The 17078-nt window shown below is 43.1% G+C and overlaps 1 protein-coding gene across 1 annotated transcript; it reads right to left on the bottom strand.

Moving 5' to 3' along the window:
- Positions 1–12214: 12214 nt before the first annotated feature.
- LOC117148669 (RNA polymerase-associated protein Rtf1) lies at positions 12215–15252 on the bottom strand. Its single transcript, XM_033316185.1, has one exon. The coding sequence runs from the start codon at positions 13176–13178 to the stop codon at positions 12393–12395; it is 786 nt and encodes a 261-aa protein (XP_033172076.1). The 5' UTR covers positions 13179–15252; the 3' UTR covers positions 12215–12392.
- Positions 15253–17078: the final 1826 nt, after the last annotated feature.

The raw sequence follows: 17078 nt of genomic DNA, 5'->3' as shown, positions 1-17078 counted from the left end.
CCGCTGCTCTTTCCCTTTTGGATTCGCCACGCGCCGCTGGGCTGCTCATTTGGACAGGCGCCAAAGTTATTTTACAAGTCCCCAAACCGAAAGGTATATCCTTATATCCTTATATCCTTATGTCCCTAAACCACCCCTCGCTCCCCTATTTATCCACTGGGCGACGCTTGTGAAAAAATACCCTAAAAAGTAAAGGGGAGAAAAACTGTCTAAAGTGCGACCAAATGACCTTTTTAATTCGTGGCCATGCACTTTTCTCCGCCTGCTGTCTCCCTCTGGCGCCCTCCCGCCATCTCTCTCCCTCTCTCTCTATGTCCCCCTTCTGCCGTCTCTTTCATTCGTTTGGCATGTCTGGGGTCTTTTGGGTGTGAAATGAAATTTGCAGCTTTTGGCGCAGAAAGAAAGTTGCAAAGATTTTTTAAGCGTGTCGCGTGTTTCCTTTTTTTCAAAGAATTCTTCTCCTTTTTTCTTTGTTCACCTGCATGTGTGTGTGTGTGTGTGTGTGTGTCGTGTAAATGTGTTAATGCGCTTTCCGCGCGGCACTACGTGATACTTGCCCACTGTTCCCGGTCTTCGGAAGCACAGTGCACTACACTGGTCTTTTTTCCAAACAAATGACTTTCTAATGATTTTCAAGGGCATTTCATAGTGCACAAATTAAGAACATCTACTTGATTAATTGCTTTCAATAAAAAAACAGATTTTGTAATTTTTTTTTTTATTTTTAATCACTTTTATTATGTGACTAGCCCACTGTGACAGTGTGTTTCAGAAATTTTTGCGCTCTGTCTGCAAATGAAGTCTGCCCGCGACGTGAGTGTGTGTGTTTCAGGGTGTATGAGCGTGTTTGGCAATGTGTGTGTTTGTGTGTGTGTCTGTCTGTTAAAATCAGCTTAAGCATTAGTGCTGGTCCAGCATACTGCAGCACCCAACCCAACCACCCACAGCCCATGTGGCTAAGGTCAAATCCATTTGACTCTCGGAGCAAATTGCAGCGCCATACTTCAGGCGACATCGTTACACCTCACCGACCAGGGCACACACACACACACACACACACACCCTCCCACACACGCAAATTAGTGCAAAGGAAATGGGCGAAGAAGAAGAAGACAGGATGTGGAAAACTGCCAACGGTGCATTTAACAATTTTAATGGATTTTTTCCCGCTGCCTCGGAAATTGAATCTTTAAACTTGACCCGCAGCAGAAGATTTAATGCACACACACACACACACACACACAAATACAAGCAGTTGCACACGCTGATAATTATGGGCGGTGGGCGTGCCAAGCACCCTTAAAAAATATCCCTGCGAATTCCAGGTGGAAAATTATTCGACTGACGAAAAAGCTGCAGGAATCTGCGAATGCTGGCAAGATGTAAGAAAATAAGACTGAAGTGCAGTGAGAGAAATAGTTTCATTACAAGATCAAGCCAACTGTGCTTTATGTTGCATTCATAATTAGCCAATTTTTTAAGCATTACAACAAATATTTTACGCTCGAAAAAAAACATTTTGATTTTGATCTCGAAAGATACGTTTTCCCTTAGTGCAGCTTTCTATTTGGCCACGTCTTTTTATTGTCAACGGCAAATGAAAATTCCAGCATGATGCCTTTTTCCCCTGCACATCTGCCCGTGTGTTTTTGTTGTTTTTGGGCATGGGCGCACTAATAAACAAATAAGTGGGCGTGGCAGACGCTCAATTAAGGCTATTAACGTTGCTACGGCGAGGGGGAAAGCAAAACATTGGCAGCCATTTGGTTTTATGACTCTCTCTATAAAAATTCCTTAGTTGAAATTTATTTGCACCATTAGATGGGGCATTAGGGCGTTTCCTAGGACCGACCACGCCCCCTCCCCCAACGACCTTCAGCCTGAGGCATTTCCCCTTGATGATTACGCGTTGCTCTTATGTTTTTATTGGCGGCCGCGTCGGCGTTCTTTTATTTTCCCGCCCCGTTTAGGCAAATTCAATAAGTCAACTTCGTCTGCGTTCGCTTTGAACCAATTTTGGTTTATTTATGAGCGATGCGAGCGAATAAATTAGGCAAAAATCGCTGGCTTCGAACTTCCAATATTCCACGACCAGAGAGACTGGCCGCTTTAACCCATTCCAGTGGGGGTCATTCGTCAAATTGGTCATAAAAGCACTTATTCCGAGTAGAGAAAAGGCAGCAGGAAGTAAAAAAAAGGTGGATTAAGGAAGTCTTTCATAGCCTGGCCAAACATAAACCTATCAATGGCCAAGTTAATCTATCTACTTGATAAAATTACTATATGAATTTGCAGGGTATCCTTTAGTCGGATGATGGCATTACGTTTTTCCGTTTAGTTATGTTATTGTGCGACAAACACACACACACACACACACGCAAGCAGTGTGTGGAAGAGAGGTAGGGAAAAGGAGGGGATGTCTGAAATGTCTCCTTGTTCCTGCCACAAAAAACACTCAAAGGCTGAAAAGCTTTTCGCTCACAAGTGGCAACCGGAAGTGTTGTGCGGCTCAAGAGCCTACTCAGCACGCACACACACACACACACACACACATGTCGCGGCACACCCACACACACACACACGCGCAGGCAGGACGAAGACGGGAACGCGGACATGTTGAAAGGTGGAAATTGAGGCGATTTACCGTTCGCCGCATAGGCTTCATCGCAGGTTTAATGCACTACGTTTTACTTTCGCAACTTCGCATTTACTGGTTGGTTTTGGAAAACGCTAAAGAAATATTCAAAATATTCACTCGCTAATCAGCACTGATTTGATTGGTGATGCTGATTTTTTTTTTTTTATATATTTCCCCAGCCATTTTTAATTAGAAGCAACTTTGTTTCGCAGTTCAAAGAGGACATATATGCTAATTTAATTTATTATGCCAAATTTCCTTCGATCCCCGAAACGGATTTCTCTTAATTAATCCTAATAAAGCGTTGGCTAAACAAAAAGGTCCGTCGGAAAAAGGAGGCAAATATTTATGAAAATTACTTCGACAAAGTCGTCGCACAAATAAATAAAGCGGCAGAAGGACGAGAGAGAGCGAGAGAGTGAGAGAGCGAGAGGGAGGGAGGCAAACTAATCACAATAATCACGCTGAAATAAAATTAATAAAAATGCGTGGCCCGTTGGCACGGCAAGGAGCATTTAAGAACATAAATAAAAATTAGCAAAACCAACAACGTGGCAGCGAAAGGCAAACAGCAAGGACTCGGACTTGGTCCTGTGTGGCCGGCAATAAAAGCCACAAATATAAAGAAATTACACGGCCAGCAAGGAGCCGCCGAGCTGAGCGGAAAAGTTAACGCAGTCGGCGAATAAACGAAAAACTAATAAAATCCTTTGACCAACGCCCCTCGCAACAGCAGGGCAAAATGGATTTCCTATGGCCCAGGATTCGTCCTTAGCAACTTTGTGGCCGCCGTGCAAGGAATATCAGGTTGCCTCCTGGCCACTTCGTCTAATTGAAGTCAACGAAACTTCCGATCGTTAAAATAATTAGCTTTGTACTACAGAAGTCCAAACTAAGGAATTCCACAGCAATGTGACTACAAATTGCTATTTTTTCAGCTTTTGAAATAACTTAAGCTACTACAACTGCTTAATAACAGTTTTCCCGATTAAATTGTAAACTATTTTGCGATTTATACCAGCGCCGTTTCTCCATTGATTATTTTGAACTTTTGACATAAATTGCATTTAATTTATGCGCGCAACATTTTCGATTTCTCGCAAATTTACGTTCGGCCATAATAGCAATAACAATTGCCGAAATTTAAATAATATTGTACCCATTATATATGTATATGTGTGCGTAGTCAGATCGCAGTACTATAGCTGTGTAGTTTTGGCATGAACAATTGGCATGCATTGCAGTGCCAACGAAATGTGCGCATTAATTAATCGCAGAAGGACAACTCAGCCTGATTAGTGGCCCGAAAATATAATTGTGGGCCTGGGCAAACGTGCTTTCCCGCCCGGCCCGATGCCAATTTCCCGCCCAATTAGAAGACGAAGTGCACGGAGAAATTTAATTAACATTTCCAAATGTTTTGCATGCCCGCACATGTTCGGCCGTAAAAAGTTTCGCCAACCTGAACTCGACACCCCCGCACTTAACCCGTACTCGGGCCGAGCAATTTGTCCGGAAACTGTCGTTGCGGGCCTTAACCCCTTAAAGCCCCGCACCTGCCCACCGGGGGGCGACTGATTACTTTGACTCTCTGTTTTTGTCTCGTGTAACAAAATTTCAATGGGAAATAGTTTTTATGACACATCAACTGATCCCATCGCCATGCTGTTCCCACACCCATGGTTAAATTTATAGAACCGATTCCTTGGCATTATTAAGTTATATGCTATGTTAAAGTGGGAATTATTTAAAGTTTGAAATGTGGAGAGCATATATATTATTTTTATTAATATTATTTAAATTGGCAACATCTAGGTGTGTGAACAGCTTCCCTTTCTGTTTGATAATACAAATTTTTTTAACGTAAGCCCAGCAAATGGTAACACTAATCTCCTGAACGCAACTATACTATAAAAGTACGTGCTTAGAACGCCCCAAAGCTTTTCCTATGTGTTTTTGTGCGGCGAGAGTGAAAAGTTGAAATGCAAATGCAGGAATGAAAATTAAATACAAAATGCTAAGTACTTTCGTCATTCGATGTGAGCACCTGACTTTTGGCAAATGGAATTCGCAAATTAGCCAAAAATATTTCATTTTCTTGAAGTCCAAGTGCTGGAGAAATATATTGCATATAATCAGTTTATTACAACACTTGCTGGCATATTTAAGCAATCAAATTGTAATTAAAAATTATTTTTTTTAGCATGTGACAATTTTAAACGAATCTCTGAATAGTAAACCATTTTCAAAAATATACTTTTTTTCTGAAAGTCGTTTTACCAATTTTTCGTTTTTTTATCATAATAATGAGAATATTGGTCCAAATATGGAATGTCATACCTCGATGAACTCGTAATTAAATTCCCAATCGATTGGCATTAAAAAAATTACATTTTAAATTTTGGCAATTTTTTGTAAATTTTTATGATGTTACTATGAAAATTCGAAGAAAAATTAATTTCGCAAAGAGGGCAAAAAAGTGATAGGAGTCGAAAGTATTATTAAATAGCTTTTCAAAACAGTAACTTTCATACTTTTGTGATTTTTTTAAGCAAGTTATGATTATAAAACCATTAGTAAATATTGCATTTTGACTAAAAGTAATTTTCTTGCTTATTTTAAATAGACTTTTGTTCATAAAATCGTATATAATGGTCCGAATATGGAATGTCATACCTTGATAAACTCGTAATCAAATTCGCAATCGGTTTGTGTTCAAAGTTTGACATCTTAAATTTTGGCCATTTTTTGTAAATTTCGATGATGTCAAAAATGCGAAAATTGACCAAAAAAATAAATTTGACCTAGACGGCCATAAAGTGATAAACATCGTTAGTGCTGGTAGAAAGCTACACAAAACAGGTGTTCTTTAAGTTACTTGACCATTTTAGCCATTTTATAAAGAAAAACCTTAAGATTTTGGCAAAAGTCCAATCGATTTGAATACAAACCCGGGCAATTTAAATTTGGTGGTAGACTCTTTGTGATTGTCCAGTGAGCTGCGTAAATCTGAGACGGTTCCTAAAGGAGGAACGAACCGAAACAATATGGTTACGGGATGGTGCTATATTCACCTGTAACTTGTTTCACCCTGGACGCAGATAAAATTAGATGTACCCAAAATGGCCTTTTTTTGGGGGAGGAAAGTGTTGCTCGAGCTTTCACTTTTTGAGCCCACTGGGTGCCACATTTTTTGGTTGGGTGCCAGATATATTAAATTCCATCGTTGGGCTGTTTTGTTTTCCAAGCTGTTTAAAAATGTATATCCATTGGGGAATTCTTGTTTTGGCCATTTTTCGGCGAAACTAGAACCTAAGAAGTATAGCTCCCAAGTTACTACTACTCCCAATTCAAATAGCCAGCTTTTAAATCACAAATACGAATCCTCCGTGTTTTTTTTTTTTTTTATTGTATTTCTCCGCCATAATCTGGTTGTCATTCCATCTTGTTCGGCTCCAGCCGAATCGCATAGCTAAAACACTCCCCATTTTGTTTGTCATTTGGGCTTTTATTATTATTACCGAGAATCGAGCAGCGAAAGACCTCCAGCCGAAAAACACTGCCCACGACAAACAACAAAGGCTCGTATAATGGAATTTATTTTATGGCCAACAGGTAAGAAAGAAATGTTCCCCTGTCCCCTTGGCGTCCTGCTAATTTCGCCCAGCTTTTACTATTTCCCAGCAATGGCGGCGAAAATAAGGCAGATCCGAACCGAACCAACGCAGTCCATATGTTCCAAAGCAATATTTTTTAATGCCCCGCCCGGAGGCGCAGGGAACAACACCAGAGGATACCCAAAGACAATTAAAATTTATTCAACGTTCTGCCGGGTGGCAGGAGGGGGGGCAGTAGGGGGGGTGGCCAAAAAGATGGGAAAGTATAAACATAAATATGTAATAAGCGAGGCTTTCCAACCAAAATCGGTGGGGGTTGGGGGGTCGGAGGACAGCTGTCGGCATTATGCGACTTACATTAGCGTGTTAATGCAATTAAAAAGTCGGCCCAAGGCGACAGGATACCCGAATAAGAAATAATAGCTTGCCAGGACAATGAATCTTCGGACGAGGGGTAAAAATTAAATTAAAAATGCTTTCAATTTCGCAGCATCCTCGAAAGGAAACAATGTAAATCCCGGACTGGCTCTGCTTTAGAACTCAAAACATGCAATGTGATGCAGTTGCTCCAATTTGGAAGGTAGGCTTGATCAAATTGATTCGTTGTGGCAGAACATTGGGTCAAAGTTCACAAGTATTGAGTCATTATTTAATTATACTGTATATAAGTTTTAAATAGTGCACAGCTCTGCGCGTTCCAGGGGCAAATGTGATGAGAGTCCGAGACCTGTGAACCGCCATACCATCCCCTTGACCCTGTCATTTATTTAAAGCTGCTCTGGGGTCACCAAACCGCCTGAGCCCCCTTGCCCCCTGCCCCCTGCCCCCTTGCCACCGCGCTGCAAAGAGGGGACCATTGGCCCAGCTCACTCATAAATCATTTTCGTGCCGCGCGCTGCCGCAGAATGACACACGACTGCCGCCCAGTTGGCCACCCCCTCTGGCCCAGCGCACAGCACTCCCCGCCCCCGCCTCAGGTGGCATATGATCCCACCAACCACCCCTGCTCCCGCTACCCATCATATATACCCAAGAACTTTGTTTGCTCTCATTGTTGGGCTTGTTTGCAGTTCTCGGGGTCACAAATTGTTTTCGAGCTTGCCGGGGTTCCAACAAATTGGAAAGTGTTCCACAAGAAGCACGTGCCACGCCCCCTTCGGTCCCAACGCCCCTGGTCTGTCCGCGGCCATTTAATAATAAGTAATAATAAAGAAGGGCCGGACAAAAAGGGAGAAATTCGCGAGGAACAAAACTTTCTCGGCGACGCGTTTTCATTATTTGAATAAAAATTCAAATTAAATAAGATTAATTTCAGTGTGGGACGACAGAAGGCAGAAGGGCTCTTTACATAATTCCACTCAACGCCACTTGAAGATGACTAATGACAGATTGTCCAGCCATCGTGGGCTTTGTACTGAGAAAAGCGGCCAACAAAGTGTATTTCGAAGTGCGGATAGCTCTTCGAATCACAAGCACATTAAATAATAATCATAAAAGTTTAAAAGGATTAAAGAATTTTGTTTGCGACAGTTGCCAGTTCACTAGTTCTGCGTTAATTTTACTTCATGGCAGCCCATTTTTTTTTTTTTTGCAGTGCACAGTGACGTTTTGGTTTTTGAGTACAGGGTATTTCGGCACCCACAGATATGTCACATTTGTCTAGCCAACAAATACTTCATCAAAGTTCCGCAGGAAAACACTTGAGGCTCCTGCGGTGATTTTTCTAAGCTGTCAACTGCAACTGGTCCCCGGAACTGGACATGGCCAGGATATCATCATCATCAGCAGGAGCACCACCAGCAGCAGCCAACCAGCAGAGATACTAATTGTCATCCATAAGCCTCAGGCGCTGGATGGTCTCAAAATTCGCAGGCGGAAATTTAGTAGGAAAATCAAGAAAAAACGCTGGCACAGTAGTGGAAAATTCGGTCGCTCGAGAGAGCTACATATTCACAAATATAGCAGATCAATGTTGCTTCATATTTAACTTAAAGCTTAATCAACAAAATATTTAAATACATTGATATGCAAATTTTACAAAAATCACATGCTGCCATTGGCCTAATAAAGAGTTAAATATTTTTTGATATATAAGGCGAAAGTGCACATATGACCGAAATAGATTTGCCGTAACATATGCAATAGACGTGTGTAGACCTTCTGTGATTGATTGCAAACACCCGCAAAGAGTGTGGAAATGGCAAAAATATGGCCAAAAATCCAATTGTCAACGCATCCGAATGAAAAAGTAGGGGATTTCCCACTAAAATGCAAAGCAATTAGCAGTCAGCGGGTGGAGAGCACAGGAAACGGAAGACGAAATCCTCGCTTTGAGTTTTTTTTTTAACACCTTCGTTCCCTTGGGTGGCGCCACCTGCCGGCCAGCACCCGCTGCCCAGGAGCAGCTAATGAACAACAAACTTAAGGGTTTTCCGGGTGGAAAAACGTAACGAGAAATGGCAACAAAATATCGTCAATAAGCCAAAAGAAATTACAGAAATTACAGAAATTAAATGAAATGCAATTAACTAGCTAAATGAGCGAAGCCCTCGAGGAAGGGAAATGCTAAAAAGTTGGTCGAGAAAATGAAAAAGTCAGTGGCAAGTCAGCCGGGGGGTTTTCCGCCAAGGGGAATGAATCCGATTTGTAAACTTAGAATCACGAATCACGCTTCTGTTCGGTAATTAGCAAATGCAAAATTACACGGTGCACTATGAAAAACAGAAGTCTTCTAAGTAGAAATATATTTCAATTTAAATTTAAATAATGTGTAAATTATCCTTTTGCCTGCTGAAAAACTTAATTATTAATAGTTAGAAAAGAGGCGTTTCTAAATTTTAGATCAAATAGCAATATTTTGATTGCCTAAAGTATATTTTGCCCGAGTGCTGAAGGGTGGGGTGGCTGTTGGCAGCAGGCAGGTGGCAGGTGGCGGGGGGTCACCTCCACTGGAGTATCCTTGCAGTGGATGGCATTGCCGGCGGCTCATCCTTGATTCCTTGGCCATGCAAATGAGTTGGATTTATGCATCCCAGTTGGCCCTCGTTGGAGCTCCATCTTGCTGCTCCTTCCGGGAATTTTCGATGCACATCGATTGATTTCGCATCAACGCAAAATGCGAAACGGATTATTAAACTTGCCACTGGCCAGGTGTGTACCGAGCAGCAGAGCCACTAGGCAAGCCACTGGGAAAAGCGGTCGGGGACAGCGGCAGGGCACGAAGTGGAAGACAATTTTGCAGCTGCTGCAATTTTCGATAAATTCTTTGCTCAAAAGATGCGCCGGGCAGAAATGGGAAAGGGCGGAATGGTGTGGAATGGGGCGGAATTGGACGGCATGGGATGCAGCAGATATTTCATTCATTTCCATAATTTTAATAAAATTGAAGAAAAATATTCAAGGCAGTTCCGCAGAAGCAGAAGCAGCGACAGCGGCGGACGACGGCGAAATGAAAAGCGGAAAATGTGAAAACGCAAAATATGCGGCTATGTAATAGCGGCCACGTCACACGCACAGTGACACCAATATCGTCGAAAAGTTGAGTAATAGGAAAACAGCACACCCAATATGGCACATATTTACAAGTAATTTATTTCAAAATTAGTCATTTCAAATCAATATTATTTAGCTTTATACATACTTTGCCATCCATTTCCGCTTCACTGTGCTTGCTTGCTGCTGCTGGCATTTTCATCGTCTTCATTCCAATTGGGTTTCCGCAAGTTTATTTTCCTTTTCTACCTGGCCCGTATGGTTTTGTTTTTTCCGACTTCTATGCTATTTACCCCTTGCAGATGACGCCCCAGCTCCTGATCCATATAAATATTATCCCATGAGGAGCGATGTGGGACCATGTCAAGCAAATGACATAATTCAGTTGCTGGCAAAGTTTTTGACTGATGCCATGACAAGCGACGCCCTCTCCCCTTCGCCCCCTGCTGCCACCGCCTTCCATGATTTCTTGGCCAAAAGTTCAACGTTGGATTCTGATGCTCGCTGATTGCCGACCATCTTGCCGAACCACTCATTCTCATGCCTTTTTAAAAGCACTGAAAGAAAAACCTAAATTACATATTATCTACTTGTAATATTAATTCATAAACTCTTCAACAATATTACGTGTAAGGTAAACGGGAATCTATTTAAGATCAATTTGCAAATAGCTGTGAAACATTGTGTTTGGAGAACGCGCATTTTGCAAGTGCATTTATTTTTGAAAGAAGAACGAGCACAAGTAACAGGAGCCAAAGGATATGTCACCAGGTGGAAGTGCGCATTTAATCCAACCAAAAGTCCTAACATCAACAGCCAAACTGTTTCAGAACACAGAGCAAAAAGAGTCGAGTCAAGGACTCAAAGTCGAGGGGTTAATACCAAACATGTGCCGCCTCTAAACAATGAAAATGACTTTCGCCGACAGGGAAAATTGTGAATAAAAAAAAAAAGAAAATATTAAAAAAAAAAAAAAAACAAGAAACAAATGCAAGGGCAAATTAAAATGTTCAAAAGTTTTCAGGACATTTCAGGCCGGGGTGAGCTATTTGCCCTTTTCTTCATGGCAAATTTACGAGGTTCCCCGTAAAGCCACTTGAAAGCATCTCTCGCTCATAACTCATGATGTTTTGGGCCCCTCCTTGGCCCTAAATCTTTTTTTTCCCTCCTTTTTGCATTGGGCTTTTAATTACGCCCAAGCCCCTGCAACATCAGAATGGCCCGAAATTAATTTAGCCAAATCATGGGGAATCAACAGGAGTAGGCCCCAAAAAAAAAAAAAAAATAACAAAAAAAAAATAAAAAAAAAAAAGAGAAACAAAAAGGGCATGTGCGTGACGAAAGGGCAAAAAAGAGAGTGGGGGGAAGAGCCGAATAATAGAATAGAATGGAATGGAGTGGAATGGAAGAGAGGCACATGCAAACAACACAAGGGTTAAGCAGCGCCAGCCTCCACATGTGTGGGCGTGTCCCGGCCCCCCTTTTTTATATTTATGGATACTACGTGTTGTAGTGGGCGTGTTATGGCCATCCCACCTTCTATTTCGTTGCCGTTTTTAGGGCCAAAGCGACAACATAAAACAGTCGTAAAATTTATTAAGTGACATTTTTGTGTATGTAAAATAAAGTAGCCGGAAAAAAACACGGGCATAATCATAAAGCAAACCAACAGAAAAATGTAATAATAAAGCGACATAAACAGGAGAAAAACATTTGCTGGACAAACGTAATTAGGCAATGGAAAATTAAACAAAATAAAAGAGAAGGACACACACACACACACAAGTTTGTGGAAATCCAAGAAGCTTGTGGAAAATTTGCCTCGGAATTTTTGCAATCAATTAAATATTAATTAATTGCCTTGTTGTCTTCGCTTCGTTTTGGCCAAGTTCACTTGCTAATTTTACATTTCCTAATTGCTCATCAGTCGCTTGATTGTTAGCCACGCCCCCTCCCCCCAGCAGAACGCCCCCTTTTCGCGGGCTCTCGCTCATTTAGCTGGTTAATTGCATTTCATTTAATTTCCGTCATTTCTTTTGCCCTATTGACGATATTTTGTTGCCATTTCTCGTAACGTTGCTCCAACTTTGTTGTTCATTAGCGTGCCAAAGTTGCTACCAAATCTGCGGGGGCTGGCCGCTAGGTGGCGCCACACCGGCGACAAAAGCCGTTCAAAGGGGTCGAATTTCTTGGCCACCTTGGCCATCTCAATCCCTTTGCTCTTTCACTGCTAATTGCACGGCATTTTAGTGTCCCCAATTTCACTCCCTGCTCCCACATTGTATCGTTGAATTTTAAACATTTTATTTCCAGAATTTATAGGTGCTGTAAAAGTGAAAGTTCCAAATTGCATTCAACACCATACCCTTGAACTTAAATAATTTTTAAACTCCAAGCTTAACCTTTTATTAAAGTTTGCTTGGCTAACCCCGAGCATATCCCATATCATAGAACTTCCTAATTCATATAGAATAAATTCACTTGTGTTCAATATATTTCAACCAGTTCGCAGTTTTAACACATTTTAAGTCCAAAAATTCGCACAACAATTATGACTGTAATTATTTATGATAACAAGCCATTAAAAGTTCCACCAATTGCCATTATCCTTGCTGAATAAATGTTCAAAAATTAACAATTGCCTTTTAATTTGGTTCAGATTTTGGTAATAATGGAGCAGCTGCCCCCGGATCTTCCTCCTCGGCTACGGTATCCGTTTTTCCCCTCGGTGGATTTTCAGGCGCCTGTTGCGAAACGAACGGGAGCGGATGACTCAATGGCCAGGGATAAGCAGCGCCATGCCGCTCCATGATGCCGATTTTCTCCGGGGGCCTCAGGGCGAAGGAGAAGGCCCTTTGGATCAGGCTTAAAGGCTTGGCCTCCAACTGCAGCGCGTTGTACAGCTCGACCTTCTTGCGCGTCAGCGTGTGGGTGGTGGGTGGACTTATGGCCTGGTTAACGCAGTTATCGCGCCACAGTTCGAATTCCTCCTGGGTGAAGGCCAAGTTGGAGACATCGTTGATCTCGTGCTGCATCTCCAGGTCCTCGTAGCGCAATCGCAGCGCCACATTCGTCGGTATCTGCTCCACTTTGTAGCCAAAGTCCAGCTCGCAGATGCCCAGCACCTCGGCGATCCGATGATCAGGCAACTCGCCCTGCCCACTGACGTTCACCCGCACAAAGCACCCAGTGACGGCCTGCTCGAAGGCGGGGCGAACCAGGAGCATGCCGATTCGATGGCGGCTCAGACGTAGCAGCTCCAACTGATCGCGACTGGTCACCGGAAGATCTGGAGTGGCTGGCTTCTCGTAGCCATTCACCCACGTCTCGTTCTCGTCGTCGATCCGCAGAGGCTTAGCCCGCAGGTTCCTCAGTTCGCGGACTATTTCCGCTGCCGGACGACGAACGCGTCGGGATCGCTGGTCAGACATTTAAGTGGGCTTAAGTGAGCTTCGCCAAAAAGGTTTTCTCAACATTCGAACAATTTTTGATGGCTTTTGGCTTTTTGTTGCCTGAACAAAATCAAATTGTGACAAGTGGATCGAATAAATTTGTGCTCAACTGGAAAATGGTAGCCGCATTCCAAAAACTCGAGTAAAAGTATAGACTGTAAAGCTGTGCACTAATTTCGTCCTTTTTTTCTAGCTGATCCATTTGAATGCATTTAACGACCCGCCTTCGTTTTATGCCCTCCATAAATGCCAGGGGCCAAACTATTAAATTTATATTAATTTCGTAGTTTTTCCTTGGCTAGCATTTCACTTGGCACCCGCTGCTCAAGCCCCCCATTTCCCCCCTTGCCGATTATATATACCTGCTGGGGTTAAAAGGAGCGGGAGTGGGTTGGATCTTTTCCCATTTGGCAAAAGATTTATTATACAATTGCTTTAATTACAGTTGCAGCTAATTGTATGCGGACCTCCCGGGCAGATGCTACTTTTGATGCTGGCACAGAGCCCATTCAGTGGGTGGATGCCTGATAGATACTGGCAACTGGATATAGTGGGTAGTGGGTAGTGGAAAGTGGATAGTGGGTAGTGGTGGGTGGCGAGTTAATGGAAGGATGGTGGTTGCCTGATGGAAGGGTAATGCAAAATCTTTGCATGCTTTGTATGTGAGTCTGCATAAATAACTTGGTTGTATGTGTGGCACATCGAATATGCTGCTCACGCACAAATTCTCCTCGCTCTGCTCGTCGTCCTTGCGACCCCCTGACACCCCCTGCCAACCACCTTCACCAGCACCTCATTTTGGAGTCCCCCTCAGCCAGTTCCTTTGGATCCTCCGCCCCATCCTTCAGTATGCGCATACACTTAAGGGCAAACTCGTTTATGCAAGCTCAGTCATCATCATCATCATCATCATCGGCATCATCGGCATCCACATCCATATCCTTGTCCACCGCCACATCAGCATCGCTATTCAGGCCATCTCCTCCTCCCCTGCTCAAGTATCCAACACCTCCTCATCTTCGATGAGCTGACCAACAGAAATTCCCTTCGATTTCAATGATGCTTTCTTTTTTGGCCATAAAGCGAAAGAAACACTGCCAAAAATGGGCAATTAATCGGCTATATTGGATTTATAAATTATAATAAAACAAATCAAAATTTAATATAATCTTTTTAGCAGACAGAAATATTTAAGAGATATATACAAGTTGGCGTAATTTATGCAGCTGGCACGTGGGAGACAATCCCTCGGGCGAACTTTGATACAAATCATGTGGCGTTGAAGTTATTAAAACGGCGTAAAACTGAACGTCATGCGAATAATTTAAACTGAGTGGCTATGGGTGTGAAAAATCCTAGAAAATTCTAAACGCCATGAGACCCATCCATCACGAGGGCATCAGCTGGTCCAACTGGAGGACCCAACATCAAGTCGACGAGGCTCAAGAACTTTTCCTCGAACACCTTTAGGCCGGGGGCGCGGTACAGTCACCGCCATGGAGGCCAGTTGGCCACTCCTTGACGTTGACAGGCTGTGCAGAAAGTTTGCGCCCATGAGTAGTGTCATGGGTAGTACGTAGTACGTACGTATATATGTACGGATGTACGGAGGAGAAGCTGCGGAGGCCGGAACCCTCGTCCAGCTGGCTGACATGCCAAGCCCTTAACCCTTTGCAGTGCTGCCAGCAGTGCTCGTCGGTCCTCAAACCCAAATGAAGTGCAAGGAAATATAGAGAAGGATCCAACATACTTTTTGCCCCTGCTAATTACTGCTTAAATCAAACGTTGTATTTACTAGTCACTAGTTAGCATTTGAGCTGGACTTCTTGATTCAAGCTGCTGGAATGCAAACGCAGCCACGAAATTCAAAGGCTCAAGTGCCGGCAAATTCCCGTACCATAAATGGCGGAGGACACAGGCCGGGCTGCGAACGAATCTAGCATACGGATACCCGTGTCAAAAAAATAAAAGGAACGACGCAGGGCGGAGCGGGCGGTAAATGTGACTAGGCCAGGGGCAGTTGCCAGTTGCCGGTTGCGAGGTGCCAGTTGGCAGCGTGGCAAGGAAACTTGTTTGTTGCACAGAAACAAAGCGCTTCTGCTTTTCATGTAAAATGACAGAAACAAGTGTTAATGGTTTTGGGCTTAGCGGGCGGGGCGGGTTGGGGTGGTGGGGTGGGTATGCTAAGTGAAGGACGACGAACGCAGAATGGACAACTGGAAAATCTGCAGTCCAAGCAGATTAGATATCATATTGAAGGTGTGGTGGCGGAAATGCAAGCTCCACCGTCGCGTTTCATAAAAAGCGAACGCATTTCATATTTATAAGCTTGGAATACTTTGCAGCCATGAATATGCCTAATTTGTGGCACGCAGGGTCACATTATGTTTGTTCTTAGCCTGCAGGATTTCAGTTCCATTGGATCTTGGACTCAAACTATTTAAATGAAAATTGATGGAAATCCCAGCTAGCTATTTGCTGTTTGTTTCCTTCTGCCCTGCATTTTTTATCGTGCTAATTTGTGGTCTTCCTTTATGATAATCAACTCTGGTTGCGTGTAAGTCTCACTTCCGGTTTTTTAGGCTTTTCTCTGTTCCGTCTTCTCGCTTCTCCGGATCTGTACTTCTACTGCTTTTTTCCGATTTTTCAGCCCCCGCTTCTCGCCTCACAATTCTCCAGTCTGGGCCAATTTCAGTGTGAAACCACCGCAGTCTGCCCCGCAAAACCCGAAAACCCAACCACTAGACCCTGCCACCAACTTCCCCCCTCCCCTTTCTGCTTCTTTCCCACTCCTCTCTCTCTCTCTTTCTCTCTCTCTCTCTCTGTCTCTGTCTGTGACGTGAGCTCTTTTGCTATTTTGAGTTGGATTTTTCTGCTTGCTTTTTTCTGGTTATTTTTTTTTTCAGTACACTTTTTTTTTTTAGTGCTGTGCAGTTGCAGCTTTTTGCATTTTACCTCCAGGAATTTTTCGTTCCGTATGCATATGCAAATGCCTCGGCCTACATGTGTCGGTGTCTGTTACCCCACAAAAAAGAACCCCTTCTGCACTGTCCTTTCTCCACCCCCATACACCCCCAAACCCCCTGGCATATGGGAAACTTTTGCCAGCATGTTGCCTACTGCAGTTTTTTCCCCATTCATTTCTTGCTGATTCCGTACACCGCCCAGCTTGCCACGCCCCCTTGCTACGGTGCAGAATTACAATAATGAAAATGTATTTGCAAAACTCGCCTAATTAGTTGAATATGAGCCATGTTGGGCATTCAAATATGCACAGGCAAGATGTCAGACAGGGACAGCATGCGGGAGTGACAAGGAGGGAGAGAAAACGAGTGAGGGAAAGGGTAGAGTGTATGACACAGATAGCAAACACGAACTGCAAAACGATAAAAAAAATTAAAAAAAAAAAAAAAAAAGAAATTGTTCCTCAAGTGCACTGCTTTTGTTTGACAGGCAACAAGAAACCTGTGACTGCAGGTTGCTCTATATTACCACTCGATTTTCCAACTTCAGTGGCTAAAAATTAAAACACAACCCAACACTGTTTTACACTAATCTTTTCTAATTACCTCTCTTGATATTTAAAGCAAAGTAAGCCCGCCTTCAATTTGTAAAATACCAAATGAAGCATGCGAAGGAAAATCGGAGGAAAAATTTGAGTAGGGCACATAAACCTTTTGTAATATTAACCCACTTTCGCCGGCGGGCGCAAGTGTTAAAGTTGTCGAGCGCATTGAACGCACCTGCTACACTTGTCCTTCGCTTTTGACTTTGGCTTCAAAACAAAGAAGTAAAAAGCGCGAAATTATGATTTCCTCCTTGCCTTTGGCTCAGTTTAATGCGTTTGGCAGCAGGTGAGAGCATAAATTTGTTGCCCCC

This window comes from Drosophila mauritiana, chromosome X (genome assembly GCF_004382145.1).
Source record: "Drosophila mauritiana strain mau12 chromosome X, ASM438214v1, whole genome shotgun sequence".
Lineage (NCBI taxonomy): Eukaryota > Metazoa > Arthropoda > Insecta > Diptera > Drosophilidae > Drosophila > Drosophila mauritiana.
The sequence above is the reverse complement of the archived record's forward strand: the minus strand, read 5'-3'. Positions and strand labels throughout refer to the sequence as shown.

Excerpts from the sequence above, each read along its gene's own strand:
- LOC117148669 (XM_033316185.1), bottom strand. The coding sequence starts at position 13,178 with ATGTCTGACCAGCGATCCCGACGCGTTCGTCGTCCGGCAGCGGAAATA.